General features: G+C 38.2%; 1 protein-coding gene and 1 long non-coding RNA gene across 3 annotated transcripts in view; one reads left to right on the top strand and one right to left on the bottom strand.

Annotated features, from left to right (window-relative positions):
• LOC100373222 (ADAMTS-like protein 2) overlaps window positions 1–18,477 on the bottom strand; it is a 50,128-nt gene extending 31,651 nt beyond the window's left edge. For both annotated transcript variants that reach the window (XM_085492233.1, XM_085492234.1), the window contains exons 1-5: window positions 18,229–18,477; window positions 8,962–9,080; window positions 7,459–7,531; window positions 6,769–6,883; window positions 5,522–5,664 (exon numbers count right to left, since the gene is read on the bottom strand). In XM_085492233.1, coding sequence (XP_085348359.1) covers window positions 5,522–5,664; window positions 6,769–6,883; window positions 7,459–7,531; window positions 8,962–9,080; window positions 18,229–18,336 — 558 coding nt within the window. In that variant the 5' untranslated portion in view covers window positions 18,337–18,477. The remainder of the gene's footprint in view (window positions 1–5,521; window positions 5,665–6,768; window positions 6,884–7,458; window positions 7,532–8,961; window positions 9,081–18,228) is intronic.
• LOC144356163 (uncharacterized) lies at window positions 11,002–11,909 on the top strand. Its single transcript, XR_013421399.2, has 2 exons — window positions 11,002–11,167; window positions 11,640–11,909. It is a non-coding gene; the product is annotated as an uncharacterized LOC144356163 (long non-coding RNA).
• Window positions 18,478–18,732: the final 255 nt, after the last annotated feature.

Below are 18,732 nucleotides of genomic sequence, written 5' to 3'. Positions count from 1 at the left end.
GTGGTGATAGCTGTGCTACTATTATGGGATATCTTACTTCACATTTACCAGAAACACAAATAGCAGTACGGTCCACTGTACCACATGATTTACCATCAAATACTTGTGGTGATAGCTGTGCTACTATTATGGGATATCTTACCTCACATTTATCAGAAACACAAATAGCAGTACGATCCACTGTACCACATGATGTACCATCAAATACTTGTGGTAATAGCTGTGCTACTATTATGGGATATCTTACCTCACATTTACCAGAAACACAGATAGCCGTACGGTCCACTGTACCACATGATGTACCATCAAATACTTGTGGTGATAGCTGTGCTACTATTATGGGATATCTTACCTCACATTTACCAGAAACACAAAAAGCAGTACGGTCCACTGTACCACATGATGTACCATCAAATACTTGTGGTAATAGCTGTGCTACTATTATGGGATATCTTACCTCACATTTACCAGAAACACAGATAGCCGTACGGTCCACTGTACCACATGATGTACCATCAAATACTTGTGGTGATAACTGTGCTACTATTATGGGATATCTTACCTCACATTTACCAGAAACACAAATAGCAGTACGGTCCACTATACCACATGATGTACCATCAAATACTTGTGGTGATAGCTGTGCTACTATTATGGGATATCTTACCTCACATTTACCAGTAACACAAATAGCAGTACGGTCCTCTGTACCACATGATGTACCATCAAATACTTGTGGTGATAGCTGTGCTACTATTATGGGATATCTTACTTCAGATTTACCAGAAACACAAATAGCAGTACGGTCCACTGTACCACATGATGTACCATCAAATACTTGTGGTGATAGCTGTGCTACTATTATGGGATATCTTACCTCACATTTACCAGTAACACAAATAGCAGTACGGTCCACTGTACCACATGATGTACCATCAAATACTTGTGGTGATAGCTGTGCTACTATTATGGGATATCTTACCTCACATTTACCAGTAACACAAATAGCAGTATGGTCCACTGTACCACATGATGTACCATCAAATACTTGTGGTGATAGCTGTGCTACTATTATGGGATATCTTACTTCACATTTACCAGAAACACAAATAGCAGTACAGTCCACTGTACCACATGATTTACCATCAAATACTTGTGGTGATAGCTGTGCTACTATTATGGGATATCTTACCTCACATTTACCAGAAACACAAATAGCAGTACGATCCACTGTACCACATGATGTACCAACAAATACTTGTGGTGATAGCTGTGCTACTATTATGGGATATCTTACCTCACATTTACCAGAAACACAGATAGCAGTACGGTACACTGTTAGTGTACCACATGATGTACCATCAAATACTTGTGGTAATAGCTGTGATACTCTTATGGGATATCTTACCTCACATTTACCAGAAACACAAATAGCAGTACGGTCCACTGTACCACATGATGTACCATCAAATACATGTGGTAATAACTGTGCTACTATTATGGGATATCTTACCTCACATTTACCAGCAACACAGATAGCAGTACGGTCCACTGTACCACATGATGTACCATCAAATACTTGTGGTAATAGCTGTGCTACTATTATGGGATATCTTACCTCACATTTACCAGAAACACAAATAGCAGTACGGTCCACTGTACCACATGATGAACCATCAAATACTTGTGGTAATAGCTGTACTACTATTATGGGATATCTTACCTCACATTTACCAGTAACACAAATAGCAGTACGGTCCACTGTACCACATGATGTACCATCAAATACTTGTGGTGATAGCTGTGCTACTATTATGGGATATCTTACTTCACATTTACCAGAAACACAAATAGCAGTACGGTCCACTGTACCACATGATTTACCATCAAATACTTGTGGTGATAGCTGTGCTACTATTATGGGATATCTTACCTCACATTTATCAGAAACACAAATAGCAGTACGATCCACTGTACCACATGATGTACCATCAAATACTTGTGGTAATAGCTGTGCTACTATTATGGGATATCTTACCTCACATTTACCAGAAACACAGATAGCCGTACGGTCCACTGTACCACATGATGTACCATCAAATACTTGTGGTGATAGCTGTGCTACTATTATGGGATATCTTACCTCACATTTACCAGAAACACAAAAAGCAGTACGGTCCACTGTACCACATGATGTACCATCAAATACTTGTGGTAATAGCTGTGCTACTATTATGGGATATCTTACCTCACATTTACCAGAAACACAGATAGCCGTACGGTCCACTGTACCACATGATGTACCATCAAATACTTGTGGTGATAACTGTGCTACTATTATGGGATATCTTACCTCACATTTACCAGAAACACAAATAGCAGTACGGTCCACTATACCACATGATGTACCATCAAATACTTGTGGTGATAGCTGTGCTACTATTATGGGATATCTTACCTCACATTTACCAGTAACACAAATAGCAGTACGGTCCTCTGTACCACATGATGTACCATCAAATACTTGTGGTGATAGCTGTGCTACTATTATGGGATATCTTACTTCACATTTACCAGAAACACTAATAGCAGTACGGTCCACTGTACCACATGATGTACCATCAAATACTTGTGGTGATAGCTGTGCTACTATTATGGGATATCTTACCTCACATTTACCAGTAACACAAATAGCAGTACGGTCCACTGTACCACATGATGTACCATCAAATACTTGTGGTGATAGCTGTGCTACTATTATGGGATATCTTACTTCACATTTACCAGAAACACAAATAGCAGTACAGTCCACTGTACCACATGATTTACCATCAAATACTTGTGGTGATAGCTGTGCTACTATTATGGGATATCTTACCTCACATTTACCAGAAACACAAATAGCAGTACGATCCACTGTACCACATGATGTACCAACAAATACTTGTGGTGATAGCTGTGCTACTATTATGGGATATCTTACCTCACATTTACCAGAAACACAGATAGCAGTACGGTACACTGTTAGTGTACCACATGATGTACCATCAAATACTTGTGGTAATAGCTGTGATACTCTTATGGGATATCTTACCTCACATTTACCAGAAACACAAATAGCAGTACGGTCCACTGTACCACATGATGTACCATCAAATACATGTGGTAATAACTGTGCTACTATTATGGGATATCTTACCTCACATTTACCAGCAACACAGATAGCAGTACGGTCCACTGTACCACATGATGAACCATCAAATACTTGTGGTAATAGCTGTACTACTATTATGGGATATATTACCTCACATTTACCAGCAACACAAATAGCAGTACGGTCCACTGTACTACATGATGTACCATCAAATACTTGTGGTAATAGCTGTGCTACTATTATGGGATATCTTACCTCACATTTACCAGAAACACAAATAGCAGTACGGTCCACTGTACCACATGATGTACCATCAAATACTTGTGGTGATAGCTGTGCTACTATTATGGGATATCTTACTTCACATTTACCAGAAACACAAATAGCAGTACGGTCCACTGTACCACATGATGTACCATCAAATACTTGTGGTGATAGCTGTGCTACTATTATGGGATATCTTACCTCACATTTACCAGAAACACAAATAGCAGTACGGTCCACTGTACCACATGATGTACCAACAAATACTTGTGGTGATAGCTGTGCTACTATTATGGGATATCTTACCTCACATTTACCAGAAACACAGATAGCAGTACGGTACACTGTTAGTGTACCACATGATGTACCATCAAATACTTGTGGTAATAGCTGTGATACTCTTATGGGATATCTTACCTCACATTTACCAGAAACACAAATAGCAGTACGGTCCACTGTACCACATGATGTACCATCAAATACATGTGGTAATAACTGTGCTACTATTATGGGATATCTTACCTCACATTTACCAGCAACACAGATAGCAGTACGGTCCACTGTACCACATGATGTACCATCAAATACTTGTGGTAATAGCTGTGCTACTATTATGGGATATCTTACCTCACATTTACCAGAAACACAAATAGCAGTACGGTCCACTGTACCACATGATGAACCATCAAATACTTGTGGTAATAGCTGTACTACTATTATGGGATATCTTACCTCACATTTACCAGCAACACAAATAGCAGTACGGTCCACTGTACTACATGATGTACCATCAAATACTTGTGGTAATAGCTGTGCTACTATTATGGGATATCTTACCTCACATTTACCAGAAACACAAATAGCAGTACGGTCCACTGTACCACATGATGTACCATCAAATACTTGTTGTGATAGCTGTGCTACTATTATGGGATATCTTACTTCACATTTACCAGAAACACAAATAGCAGTACGGTCCACTGTACCACATGATGTACCATCAAATACTTGTGGTGATAGCTGTGCTACTATTATGGGATATCTTACCTCACATTTACCAGTAACACAAATAGCAGTACGGTCCACTGTACCACATGATGTACCATCAAATACTTGTGGTAATAGCTGTGCTACTATTATGGGATATCTTACTTCACATTTACCAGAAACACAAATAGCAGTACGGTCCACTGTACCACATGATGTACCATCAAATACTTGTGGTGATAGCTGTGCTACTATTATGGGATATCTTACCTCACATTTACCAGAAACACAAATAGCAGTACGGTCCACTGTACCACATGATGTACCAACAAATACTTGTGGTGATAGCTGTGCTACTATTATGGGATATCTTACCTCACATTTACCAGAAACACAGATAGCAGTACGGTACACTGTTAGTGTACCACATGATGTACCATCAAATACTTGTGGTAATAGCTGTGATACTCTTATGGGATATCTTACCTCACATTTACCAGAAACACAAATAGCAGTACGGTCCACTGTACCACATGATGTACCATCAAATACATGTGGTAATAACTGTGCTACTATTATGGGATATCTTACCTCACATTTACCAGCAACACAGATAGCAGTACGGTCCACTGTACCACATGATGTACCATCAAATACTTGTGGTAATAGCTGTGCTACTATTATGGGATATCTTACCTCACATTTACCAGAAACACAAATAGCAGTACGGTCCACTGTACCACATGATGAACCATCAAATACTTGTGGTAATAGCTGTACTACTATTATGGGATATCTTACCTCACATTTACCAGCAACACAAATAGCAGTACGGTCCACTGTACTACATGATGTACCATCAAATACTTGTGGTAATAGCTGTGCTACTATTATGGGATATCTTACCTCACATTTACCAGAAACACAAATAGCAGTACGGTCCACTGTACCACATGATGTACCATCAAATACTTGTTGTGATAGCTGTGCTACTATTATGGGATATCTTACTTCACATTTACCAGAAACACAAATAGCAGTACGGTCCACTGTACCACATGATGTACCATCAAATACTTGTGGTGATAGCTGTGCTACTATTATGGGATATCTTACCTCACATTTACCAGTAACACAAATAGCAGTACGGTCCACTGTACCACATGATGTACCATCAAATACTTGTGGTGATAGCTGTACTACTATTTCAGGATCCTCTTCAGCATAGCATATCAATTCACAGGGATTTATACTTGCATCTTGAAAATAAAACAAACAGCTAGAATTACTATTTCACGTTGAATTTATAAATTATATAACGTTTATAACGACTTCAGCTTATAACTTTCTCAGCCTAATCGCAGGTTTTTCGAAAAACGTCGAAAAAACACAAGAATTAGTAGAACTGTTCCTGTTTTGGGCGGATTATTGATAGAGAATAATGTCTTTATTACAAAAATGCTGAAAAACTGTGAGTTTTTGCCTTAGTTATTTTGTTATGGGCGAAAAACTGCGAACTCGGCAAATTTGGTTGCACAACTTCTCTCTATCATATACACCCAGCGACACCAATGCCAGCTGACTGTGGGAGCCTGCATAATCTTCAGACTGCCATCGCAGGGGTCCAGCTTGCTGCAGTTTATGCAGCTCTTTTGGTCGTGGTATACGTTGCGAGCGACACGTAATATCAAAATAGCTTAAGCGGCCAATAAGAGCTGCTAAACTGCAGCAAGGGTCCAGCGCAAGTAAAAATTCGACGATGTACTGTTAAAATAATAATTATTTGCCAATGTCATTATGAAAATGGCGGTTTATATCAAATATCGCACCTGTATTGTATACAAACACCGAGACGGCCTTTTCTTGCACGACACACAGCACATGCAGGCTGAATGCGTGTAAAAAAACTAAACTTACAACTTCATAGTCTGCAACCATCTATTTCAAAATGGCCATACACAGTTGTCCCCGAAAACGAGGCTAAACTTTAAACCAATCAAATGAAAGAGATTTACTGTGTCAACTTTATGTATTCATAGGTTCAGTAGATATTTCGTTTTGAGGCTTGTCAACTGACGGATAATCCCCTAGTGCGAGCACGTAGTGCGATCGCAGAAAAATGGTTAATATTTTCGTGATTTGATCTTGGTTATGGTTTGAATGTGTCGACAATATTCGTTATCTAGTTTGTGTGGGTTTGTGTGGATTTATCGCCGTCTAAAATTCGGATAATCGTTAGTTGTGGCGTCATCGGGACTACGGAGTGTTATGTTACCAACATAATATGACGTAATACGAGTTCCTTATCACATGACACATTTATCGTGACGTCGTAAGTTAGTTACTAATGAGTTGATACATACCATCCCTGGTATAGTAAGGTTTCCAGTGGAATCTGACGTGTCTATAAAATATATCCGAATCAAATGACGAACACTGCATCCTCCTAAAATCGTCAAAGTGGCTCGAAGAACAAGGCTGTAGGAAATCAAATAAATACAGTCATTATTTATCCAGTTCTTGCACTGAAATTACTAGTATTTTGAATAAATCCAATTGTTGTCATTGAATTGAGACATTCGTCATAATTTAAGACGAGTAAACCGTCAATCACGTGGCCGTCACTTGAAACCGCATTTACGATGTGGCAATGACCGGAAAAAAATCCTTGGAAGCTATATAATGTTGGAATTATACAACAAAATGAAAATGGCCGTCGAATTCTCGTCGAAAGCGAGAGAGCCACGTAACTAGTTTTTGTCCACAAATATTGTTCTCTGCCGTTATCGCGTTTACTGCCCCACCCCAAATCACGGTAACCATGATATTTGGATGAGTAGACGTGATGACGGTAGAGAATTAAACACAATTTGGGAGTGAAAAACAAGTCGCGTGGCTCTCGCTTTCAACGACATCTCGACGGCCATTTGCGATTTAGGTATGTTGCTGTCTGATGCACAACAAACAATGAAAATATGATTCGACAGGATACATATTTCCAACCGTCTGAGGGCGACATAACACTCTTCTCGTCTATTAATAACTGCACTTACCATTGTATTGCAGGCTTTATATTCTCTTGCCGGGCCGTTACACAATTTGCTATCAACTGCTGAATAAATATCGCTGCAAATAATAACGTGATGGTCATGATCTCTGAGTGACCCATTAACCAAGATAAATGTAGTAATTTACCATCATGTTCATGACACCCTTCCTTGGGCCTAAATAGGGTAGATGCACAGTGGTCCCATAACTACTACAACACACTGGGCTATAAAATAACCCAAGCTGGTTTCCAATTCATGTAAAGGGTTTCTGAACTCCCCCACGAGAAATCCTTCTGCATGGGCTTAATTCACGATATGCAGGTCTGCTAGTTTTTTTTTTTTTATTATTATAATCATAAAATACAATAAATTTGTTTGAATAACATTGGCTTTATTTGACATAATGAAACATTTTGCCCTACCATTTTAATCCCGTGAAACTTCTTATATTATGGATGTATCAACTTGAAAGTTATAAAATATAAATAATATATCATCATAAACATACCACTTTTAAAGGGATGGTTCTGAATGGTAAATGTTGTTTAGAAATCAATATTAAATTCTGCGGTAACACAAGTTTGCAATAACACAAACAAGGTTTGGAGTAAATGTTGAAGTCGAGATCTAAAAACCCGTGAAAAGTTTATTTCTTCCGGGGAGGATCGGACCTAGTAAGATGTTTTGATGCATAAAAGGCTCCTAACATCACCATGGCAATACACATGTTATGTAAGTAACTCGTACAACGTGAGGTGCATGCACGTGCTGAGAACATAGAATCCCATGTTTATTTCAGAATACCTTTTATAAACATATACCATACAGTACCAATGCGGACACGTCGACACAAACAACAACTTGCACACACGTATGAGCAATAAGAAATGCCAACAACCAGAATTCAAACGTCTTTCCTCATACTAGTAGTTCGCGCCCTCTATAGCTGTGTGAGGAGAAGACTATTCAAAGCGTATATATTGTTTTGATCTGTTGTCGCCGATCAAAACAAATTGTGTTTTTAGAGAACTACTCTAATTTAAATGACGAAAAACTATACAAAATTACAGATGTCGCTTTTAACAGCAATTACTTTCAGTCATTTACGTTATTTTGACGTTAAAGAATCGCCGTCTCGTCGATAGAGGGCGCAATTAATTAAAAAAAATGAATAGGATATCTTCACATGATTGCAACAACGCTGTTTGTTTCAAGCTCCGTAACTCGTCATATATACTTGTAGGTTTGTATTAATTGTATTATATATTACCACTTATGTTTACCTTGGCCATGCTTGGTTATGAAAATCGGGCAAGATCGGACGTGAAGGAAGGCTCTTGATTTTATCGCCTGATGCGCGCGCATCCAAATATATATTATATTATCTTGCCTTATTTGCCCGATGGTAGTCCGGAAAACATCGGGCGGGTAGGAGCGCCTAATCATGTGATCGGGCTTACTAGGGCCGCCAGAATCTGCGTTAGTCATGTTCGGCCTTAGACTCACCTGACTTGTAAGCATGTCCGCTTTCGAAATGCTGCTCCAATATTACATGTTTGTGAACACTCGGTCCACCCAGACCAATTATTCCATTCATTGTTTATGGCCTGCCTCTCAGAGGCTCTCTGCAAGAAAATAGCATTACCCGTAGGTATATTGGTCGACAGTTCTTGATTCATGTTAAAGGGTGGTGGTCGTCGCGCAACGCGTCTTCGAATTTCATGTAAATAAACAATGTATTTTACACGCGTTGTATACGTCGCTATGAGTCCCATATAGAACAGGAGGACGCGACACGACGACTGCCGCCCTTTAATTATAGAACCAACTTACTTGATATCATACAAATAATCTCACTTTCGGAAATGTTATTGACTTACAAAACTCATGCGATACGATTAATCACAGAATTTGACTTCACAAACTTTAACACTACATGTATAAGATTAGTTTTTTGTTATATTTTCAATCGGCAACAAGTATCCTAATATAAATAAAATTAAGTGCGGTGTTCCACAAGGGTCGATTCTGGGACCCATTTTATTTTCAATTCACATAAAGGATATAATAAGTTATTCTGGCAACCGTGGTTTAATCAATCACAGTAAAAAGGATATTAAAGGGTGGCAGTCGTCGTGCCGCGTCCTGTTCGATATGGGGCTCATAGCGACGTATACAACGCGTGTAAAATACATTGTTTATTTACATGAAATTCGAACACGCGCTGCGCGACGACCACCGCGCTTTAAGGAAGACATCATTTCAACAACGATAGGAAAAATGCCTCATTAGTGAATAGCAGTGGGGAGATTATATATATATATATATATGTATACATATATATATATACACACACAAACCGTTCTCTTAACTGAAAATATCTTTATATTCTGCAATTGTTTTGTTACTACTGAATTTAAGCAATATTTGTTTTTCTTGCTCAGCAAAACACAATCGTTGAGACACCTTTCAGGTAAAAAAGTTACGTACGATATAATTCACAGTATCGCAACGCGGTTTTTTGTCGGTCATTTGGTTTATTATTAATTTATATTATGGACGGGGAATCAATATCATATTATTAGAACAGACACATTGATCTGTTCATTCGAACTGTTTATTTATTACATTAAAAACGAAATTAAATTTAAATTTAATTGAAAGTTATTCTCAGTGCTGTGCATTTGTGAGTACATTGTACATGTTTTCTAGGTAACGGGGAATTCGTTTCTATGACGACATATTAATATTTAGGAGATTGGTGATTGGGTTGATTTATCTAGAAACTGATGACGTCAAATGGTCTCACAGTATTCAGTACTGACACGGAATTACACACTTTTCAATTGGTGCGTGGCAATGGTGTGATATCGTACCATCATCGTGGCCGTACTTTCGGGTACGGCAATTGTGATAATTATAATAGTGCTTGTGGCGATGTATGCATGCGTGGCCTAGTATGACTGTTATATGTTAAAAAACAGTTTATCTGGTACCCATTCGTCCATATCAGAGTAGCTACATTCAAAAACTACCCCGTTCTTCGGAAAGCTTGGCAATGCTGCCTGAATTCGTCACGTGACACAACTTGACCAATGATTGCGCCGATTTCGACTTATACAACGCATGTCCATTGAAGGGCATAACTGTCCTATATTCACTAATAACACGTTATGATGTCCAGTTATCATGACATGCTGTCCATTTTTCCTGATAGTGTGCGCACAAATCATGATATGGTGTACATTTTTCACGATATGGTGTGCAAACATTTTGTTGTGGTGTGCAAACATTTTGTTGTGGTGTGCAAACATTTTTTTCTTCAGGTTCTGGTGTATATTTTCATGGCATAGCGTGCAACCATCCAATCTGATTAAAATCTGATGTAGTGTACGGGCTTTAATTATTTTGGCTATAAACTTATTTTAATTTTATTTTTTATTACTTTTGTTATTAATGCCCTTTTATTTCATTATTTTACTTTGATTTTGATTTTGTGATTTTTTTTAATTCCGCCCTACCTACATCTGACCCGATGTCTATGTAACGAGATTTCAACGAGACCCACTATCAACGATTTTAGTCAACGAATCACAGACTTCCTTCTATAGCGCACATGATGACGTCACCGGGCAGAGTCAGGTGGCAAACACACTCAAATAAAATGGCGGATTATACCGACGTTAGCGACCGTGAATAACACGGCTTTACGGTATTAAGTTTATCATTGTCAAATGCAACGAAAGTCATTTTTATGTTAATATTGTGGCTAGAATGGTTCGACTTTAGATCGTTATTTCGCATAGTTATTCTGGGAGTGACGATTTTGTTTCCACCGGTTCGACCGAACACCTGCCCTGGAGACGGGTGATGTTTGTTGACGATCGGGCCAAAATCGTCCACGGTATTGAAGCTGTAAATATTCATCAAATTGTATCAACATTTTGTACATTATACAATAACTCTTTATTAAAGTAATTGAGCTGATTTAGACTGGAATAAAATATTTTTTTATTTGGAACACATCGCAATTGATCAGGAAATATTTGTTTGCTCCAATTTTCTGCGTCGATGCCGTGGGCCGGTGACCGTTATACAATTTAAAATCAGTTTGCATTGTTTACTATAGCTGTATACAGTGTTCTAATCATTACGATTTACTTATTTTTCTGCTTCCATTCTAGATAATTATGCTCAGTGATGTAAAATTGAAGCGATGACTGAATGAACGAACCTTGGCTGGCGAAGATGTATCTGGAAGTGTACACATTTGTTGGAAGTGAACAAAATATTCAATGTAATGACAAAAATTGTAAAATGCTGTGGAATTTCTTTTGCAAATAAAAATATACTAGCAATTTTCTATTAATGGTTTATTCAAGTGGGCAAAATATAATGTACAGAAAGATTGCCCGTATACACTGAAAAGTAAGCAATCGACAGCCTGTGTAAAAGGGGGGCTGTGATTGGCTGTTACTTACGCGAGATTTGAACGGGACTTACATAGGCGTCGGATCAGATGTAGGTAGGACGGAATTAACACAAAATCAAAATCAAAGTAAAATAATAAAATAAAAGGGCATTAATAACAAATATAATAAAAAATAAAATTAAAATAAGTTTATAGCCAAAATAATTAAAGCCCGTACACTACATCAGATTTTAATCAGATTGACAACCATCATGTTATTCTAGGCAAACATCTTGTGGTGTGCATTCGTCATATATGTATTATGGCGTAAAGCCATCATATTTTATTTTATTTATTTATTTATTTTTTTTTGACTCATTAGATCGATTTTATTGAGAGGTGGATGACAATAATAACATATTGTCAATAAGCCATCATATTATCGTGAGCAAAATACTATGGTGTGCATGCATTTTATTATTCGAATGAGCATGGTTGGACGACTGTGGCGCTGTATCCATGCAAAGACAATAATTGTAACTATGTATATTGTTTGATGTAGTAATTGTATAACTTGGCGACATCAGTCAGCGTTTGGGACCTGAGTATTTGATCAACTCTGATTTAATGTACTCTCAGACTACGAAAAGGCTAACCCAATTAAGCGAAAGTAGAAGTAAAAAGTAGAAACAATAGAAAATAATATTATTATTGGTGAAATGAAGTTTTCGTAAAGATGGACAGACCAAATATTCCTTTTTAAGGTTACAGTCCGTAAAAGAGAAAATTAAACAAACATTTTTCGCAATTTTTGAATTATAGAAAAGCATTTGATAGTATTTGGAGAGAAGGGATGTGGTTTAGCCTGTGGCAAAATGATATTGAAGAAACATAATGGCGAGTGAAAAACACCCGTACATCTACTGTAACATTAACATGCAGCCTGTCGGCTGAGATAGCTTCGCTGTTAGCAATGCACGTTTCAATTAAAAAACAGAAGATATTAGAACATGAACAATATGTATAGCATTAAAGCAATCGGACCAAAAATTACAAACATATTCCTCAAAATTAGAGAATCAAAGATATCATCACGAAATGAACAAATCTGAGAACAGTCCACATGTAGTACCTATATATATAGTATCAAAACAATCAGACTTGTGGTTTTCAACAAGAAGTTGAAAACATCACTTTTTACCAAAAATGAAAAAAAAAATATTCATCAAAATTAGGGAATTGAAGATATCATCACAAAATGAACAATTCTGAGAGAGGTCCACATGTAGTACCTAATATATATAATATCAAAGCAATAAGACTTTTGATTTTTAACACGAAGTCCAAAATATAACTTTTACCAAAAATCACAAAAATATTCATCAAGATTAAAGAATTGAAAATATCATCACGAAATTAACAAATCTGAGAGCAGCCCAGATGTAGTACCTATATATATAGTATCAAAGCAATCAGATTTGCGGTTTTCAACAAGAAGTTGAAAACATCACTTTTTACCAATAATGACAAAAAATATTCATTAAGATTAGAGAATTGAAAATATCATCACGAAATTAACAAATCTGAGAGTGGTCCACATGTAGTACCTATATAAATAATATCAAAGCAATCAGACTTGCAGTTTTCAACAAGAAGTCGAAAATATAACATTTTACCAAGAATGACAAAAATATTCATCAAAATTAGAGAATCAAAGATATCACGAAATGAACAAATCTGAGAGCGGTCCACATGCAGTACCTATATATAAAGCAATCGAGAATCAAAGATATTATCACAAAATGAACAAATCTAAAAGAGAGGTCTGCCCAGGGTACATATACACGAAGTGTCAAAGCAATAAGAATTGTAGTTTTCAAGAAGAAGTTGAAAATGTAAAAAGTTGACAAGGACGACGGACGCCAGACGGGCAATCATTCAACCGCTCGACAAAGTCGACAGCGGAGCTAAAACAGAGCAAGACAAGCATTTTTGTGTGGAAAAGGGTTACTATTGTTGAGCGAGAACACTCTGAATGTGACCGCATTTATATAATTCAGATACTCTAAAACCATGGAAACAAAATACATTTATTCAGTAAGGTTCAGACAATATGACACTTTCCTTGTTTCAAGCTATAGGTGATGTCGAACAAATATCCAATAAAAATACTTCAAAACTAAAACTCATAGAAGATTACGTCACCAACCACGTGACATACACTCACAGACGGAGATGGATATCAGACCAATGCAATTGATTATATTTTTTTGTGTTATTTTCATCCCTATATTAACTACACTGTAAAAAGTTTAGCGATGGGAATGATAGTATAAGGACCTCGCGCATTATTGTAGCTATTTTCAACACATATATGATTATAGTTTGCAATTCAACTTATTTTGAAATCTTATTCACTCAATCTCTGTGTGCACATAGTCAGCGGTCTGTATTTAGTTTTTGGAAGTATCTAAAAGTAGGGTAGCTGACAAAAGCGGGATTATATGGACGCACCCGGCACGTATCCTGTAAAACCGTCGTTAATCAATGGGCACCTATCCCACAAATCAATTTGGCAATGACGTCATTATATTGTTGCGGGCCACCTAACCAAACATTTCACATCCGTCCCTCGCTGGATTTATTTACAAAACATCAATACAAATACTCGCTCGCAGTGGTTTAATGTATACACGATGCGTACAATGTTTCACCAAATATATTGACAGGACACTGTGACATTTATTTGGTCAACAAGAGTCGGAGTATCGCTGAGCAAATAACAAACAAACAAATATACATGACGTCATTTTACTATTAGGTTACTTGTTTAGCTCCACTCAAGTGATCGATCACTTCCCTGCACCAATTACCCGGATGTTAGTCATTACTTTATTGAATGGATAACAAAAAATGTTTTGAATTGGCCGGATGGACGTGGAATGTACGTTTTGTAATCGTGTTAAGGCTAGGGTCAATGACGGTATAATGCTTCTATACCCCCTTCCTCCCGAATGAAAAACACTGCTACAAATTTGGTTGAATTATTGTTCTAAAGGAACATAGCGAAGTGTTAGTTTGTTACTCTAAGCGTTGAATGGCAGCATTCAAAAGAATTTTGCAAAGAGGCAAAAGAATTCACAAATGTAATTATGAGTCAGAATAGTATTATGCGGGTCTGTGTTTTCCTTCAAATACACCAAAATCGTGAAACCAGCATTGGTAAAAAAACGATGTCATTTCCTGCATGTGACGATAACATAACCGGGCGGCTCCTTCTCTAAGTGAGACAGCCCAGTCCGAAATCATGTTCTTTCGTCGCATGAAACGATAACTACTAGTAATTCGGAAGGCAACCCTTCTCTAGATGAGACAGCCCAGTCTGAAATGCTGACATTTACTTGCGTGCAAAGATAACATAATCGAGAAGAGCTGTGCTCTAGGTGGGACAGCCCTGCTCAAAATGATCCCCTTTCTGCTCAAGTAACGATAATACAACCAGGAGCCGGATCGGAAGTACCCATTCTCTGAGTGAAACAACCTCATCCAAAACGATGCTTTCCATTGCATGTAAAGGGAGAACATCCTTCTCTCGATGAGACAGCCCGGCCAAAAATGACGCGTTTTCCCTGCCTCGCATATGACGATGAAATAATAGGGAGAAATCTCTTCTCTAGGGGAGCAATGACACTTCTATTATATTGAAAGTGCAAGTTCAAGCATACGCCTAGCTTCGCCTGGACCTGTATGACGACGAATATAACCAATACAGCGTTATTTTCCCGTTCGAATCTTGAAGAATACCGACGAGAAATGTAACACTATATAACAAATATTTTCAATGAAAAGTCGCATATGGAGTCTTATCCATTAGTCAAACCCAGAAGCTTTCAGTCTCATCCAAAAGCATTTAATAGGTGTCGAATTCCCCGATAATCCCATGAAATAGTGTTTTCTAAGTACTTGTTTATTTTCACTGCTACCTAATTTGAGTGATAATTTATCTCCTAACGTGTCAGATTGAATATCAGCAGATATATAACGATGTTACAAAGACGTTTACGTTCACAGTTGTCAGAGTAAACACACTTATATAGCAGAACAGAAATAACCCGTATTTTACGCCAAGTTAAAGCGTGGAGTCGAAGCCATTCCTCTAAACAACACACGTGTGTTTTGTCTGGTGGTGGTAATGATGGGCTTGTTTGCATGGAGTGCCAGGTCAACCCGGTTTCGTCACTTCACGCTGCACTACCAATCGGAAATAAACAGGGTACTTGACAAGAGTACGTTCAGTCAGGGAAAGACGATCTTTTGTGGTGATGAAACCGAGTAAAGAATTGAGAGTTCGTGCTAAAAGCTGATTAGCACGAACTGAAAAGGGTCAAAATGTGTGTCAATTGCTTCCGATGCCATTTCTTTAAAGAAGTAAAAATAAATACCAGACCCAGTTATTCTTCACAAATGCCAATCCATGATAATGGACAGCTAAATTAAGTAATTACGTATTGACAGAGTTTGAGGTAAACAGTTTTCTTGGGATGAATGTAAGGCGGGACCGGTGTCGCGCCCAGGGCAGCTGTGGCAATTTACATCGCTTGTACATTTCTTTGATTTGCAAAACGATGTACTTGTCTTAGTTAGTTAGTAAGTTAGTTTGGACTTCCTTAAATAACAGGTAGCCGAATGTTACATAACCCTTATTTAACTGCACGTTGTTTGAAGTATGAAGCAGTAACAATTGAATTTGCTCGAGAGCCGGGATGTCCTGTCCTATCCTATCCTATCCTATCCTATCCTATCCCTATCTTATTCCTATCCTATCCTATCCTATCCTATCCTATCCTATCCCTATCCTATCCCTATCCTATCCCTATCCTATCCTATCCTATCCTATCCTATCCTATCCTATCCTATCCTATCCTATCCTATCCTATCTTATCCTAAGTAGTACGTACAAGCAGCTACAGAAAAAGTTGTGGCCGTGATCGGTTTGGGAAGTATTACCAAATTTGTTCACAGTTTAAACGTCAGTGGTGTTATCCCCACTGGTACGATTCATTTGTGTTTATTTTCACCAAAGTAATATACTAGTATGCAAATACTATTTTTTGTACATTGTATATGTTGTATATTTACATTCATATTCGTTGACTGACTGGGTGTCCAATCAGTACATCGGCATGATACACGGGGTGTCGTGACCTGCCGATGGTCGTCAAACGAGAAGTACAGAAATGTGGACGTAATAAACGTTGAACTTGACAGAACCTCACCAAAAGCCATCACAATATTTATAATGTAACGGCCGACGACACTTACCGGTAATAAATAAATAACTTTCAAACAACTGGAAAAGCAATTTAAAATAGATTTTAGTTAAGTGTTCAAATCGGATGCTGGCAGGAATTAATTGGACCCATGGGCCATGTGTCGACGTCACACACGGCGAGCTAAAACAATTGTCAGCGATGCCAGAATCATTTAATGTCTTGCGAAAGTGTCATTGGAGTAAGGTACACCATGGGAATGGGCTGATTAATAACATCCCTACGTACAAACGTCAGCAGTTCGGGGTCAAACAGTAGCAAGGTCTTCTCAACAGCAAGTCATTAACGTTGTCCCCAGCAGATGACTGGTCGCCGCGCCAGACCAATCACATACATCATAATAGATGTGAGTCGTTGACAAATCACGAAATTAAAATCATCGTGATGAAAGTGACTTCGCTGTGCGTACCATTTCAACTCGTTTTCATTTCTATCACTTGCGTCTAATATTTTATTTATACATTTTATTTGGTATACCTATAATTGATTTATTTACTCAGTATTTGATGGGAGTAACCCTGGTGGGGTCGCATCATATATACCGGTACTTGGCGTTATTTACTGTTAGCGCGGCGGATGCGTACACGTAAATGAATCGTCTGTGCACGATATAAACGTAATCTGAATACCGGTCCGCGACTTGAACGTCATCGCTACCTGCCACAGTGAAGGGAGTATCACAATCACCGACGATTCATCGCCGTGAGGTCCACTTTCAAGCCTATATTCACGACATTATTTACGATGTTGACAGAAACTCTCAAACGTTTAAATTCCTGGTTTCGCAAATATCTGAAACGTTGCGGTGGTTTAAACTTCTCACGGTTAGATCGAGTTTCGCCGATGGCATTACCGTATTTATCTACGGTAGCATAATGAATATCACACTGCGTATAATTAGAAATAGTTTTCCTCTATCCGCGGCGAACTGGGGGTCCGAAACTTTATTTTGAAACCAGTCTGTCGATCTTAAAATGGACGAGTAGGCGGGGACAGTTACGCCTTTTAGTAAAACACAATAATCCTACTCACCGAGTTTACGGGCCGTCTCCTCTCGTGTTCGTTGGCAAACTGACCAGCAGTTGGGCTAAAATATATACAAAGAAGTCCACAAACGCAGAAGAACGACCAGCGCTTCATTTTGGGGTTGTATAATAGGCAGTTAGTTTATCCACAGTGCACCGCTCTTGTTTTCTATTACGGGTGTCGGAGTGCGTACACTACACCGTCATCGTAACCCGGGCTTTATAGCGTCTGACTGCGGCGTGTGTTGTGACCCGTCTGAAGATAACCACACAGTGGGTAATTACATAACAGACGCCCTCATATGCTGCTCTCATCCGGGTCTCTAAAACCTCAATTCTTTCACTGAGTGATAACGCGGCTAATGTTATGAAACAGTTGGATTAGGGGTTAGCAACGAGCAACTCTGGATGGGCGGGGGTTAGTGCTATATATGATGTTTAAGTTCAATACAATATAGTATATTCCATTGTACTATTGGCGACATTTTAGAGTCAGTGTCCGTTGCTGTGG

This window comes from Saccoglossus kowalevskii, chromosome 17 (genome assembly GCF_978046115.1).
Source record: "Saccoglossus kowalevskii chromosome 17, keSacKowa6.1, whole genome shotgun sequence".
NCBI classification, from domain to species: domain Eukaryota; kingdom Metazoa; phylum Hemichordata; class Enteropneusta; family Harrimaniidae; genus Saccoglossus; species Saccoglossus kowalevskii.
This window is presented reverse-complemented; position numbering and strand designations above follow the sequence as displayed.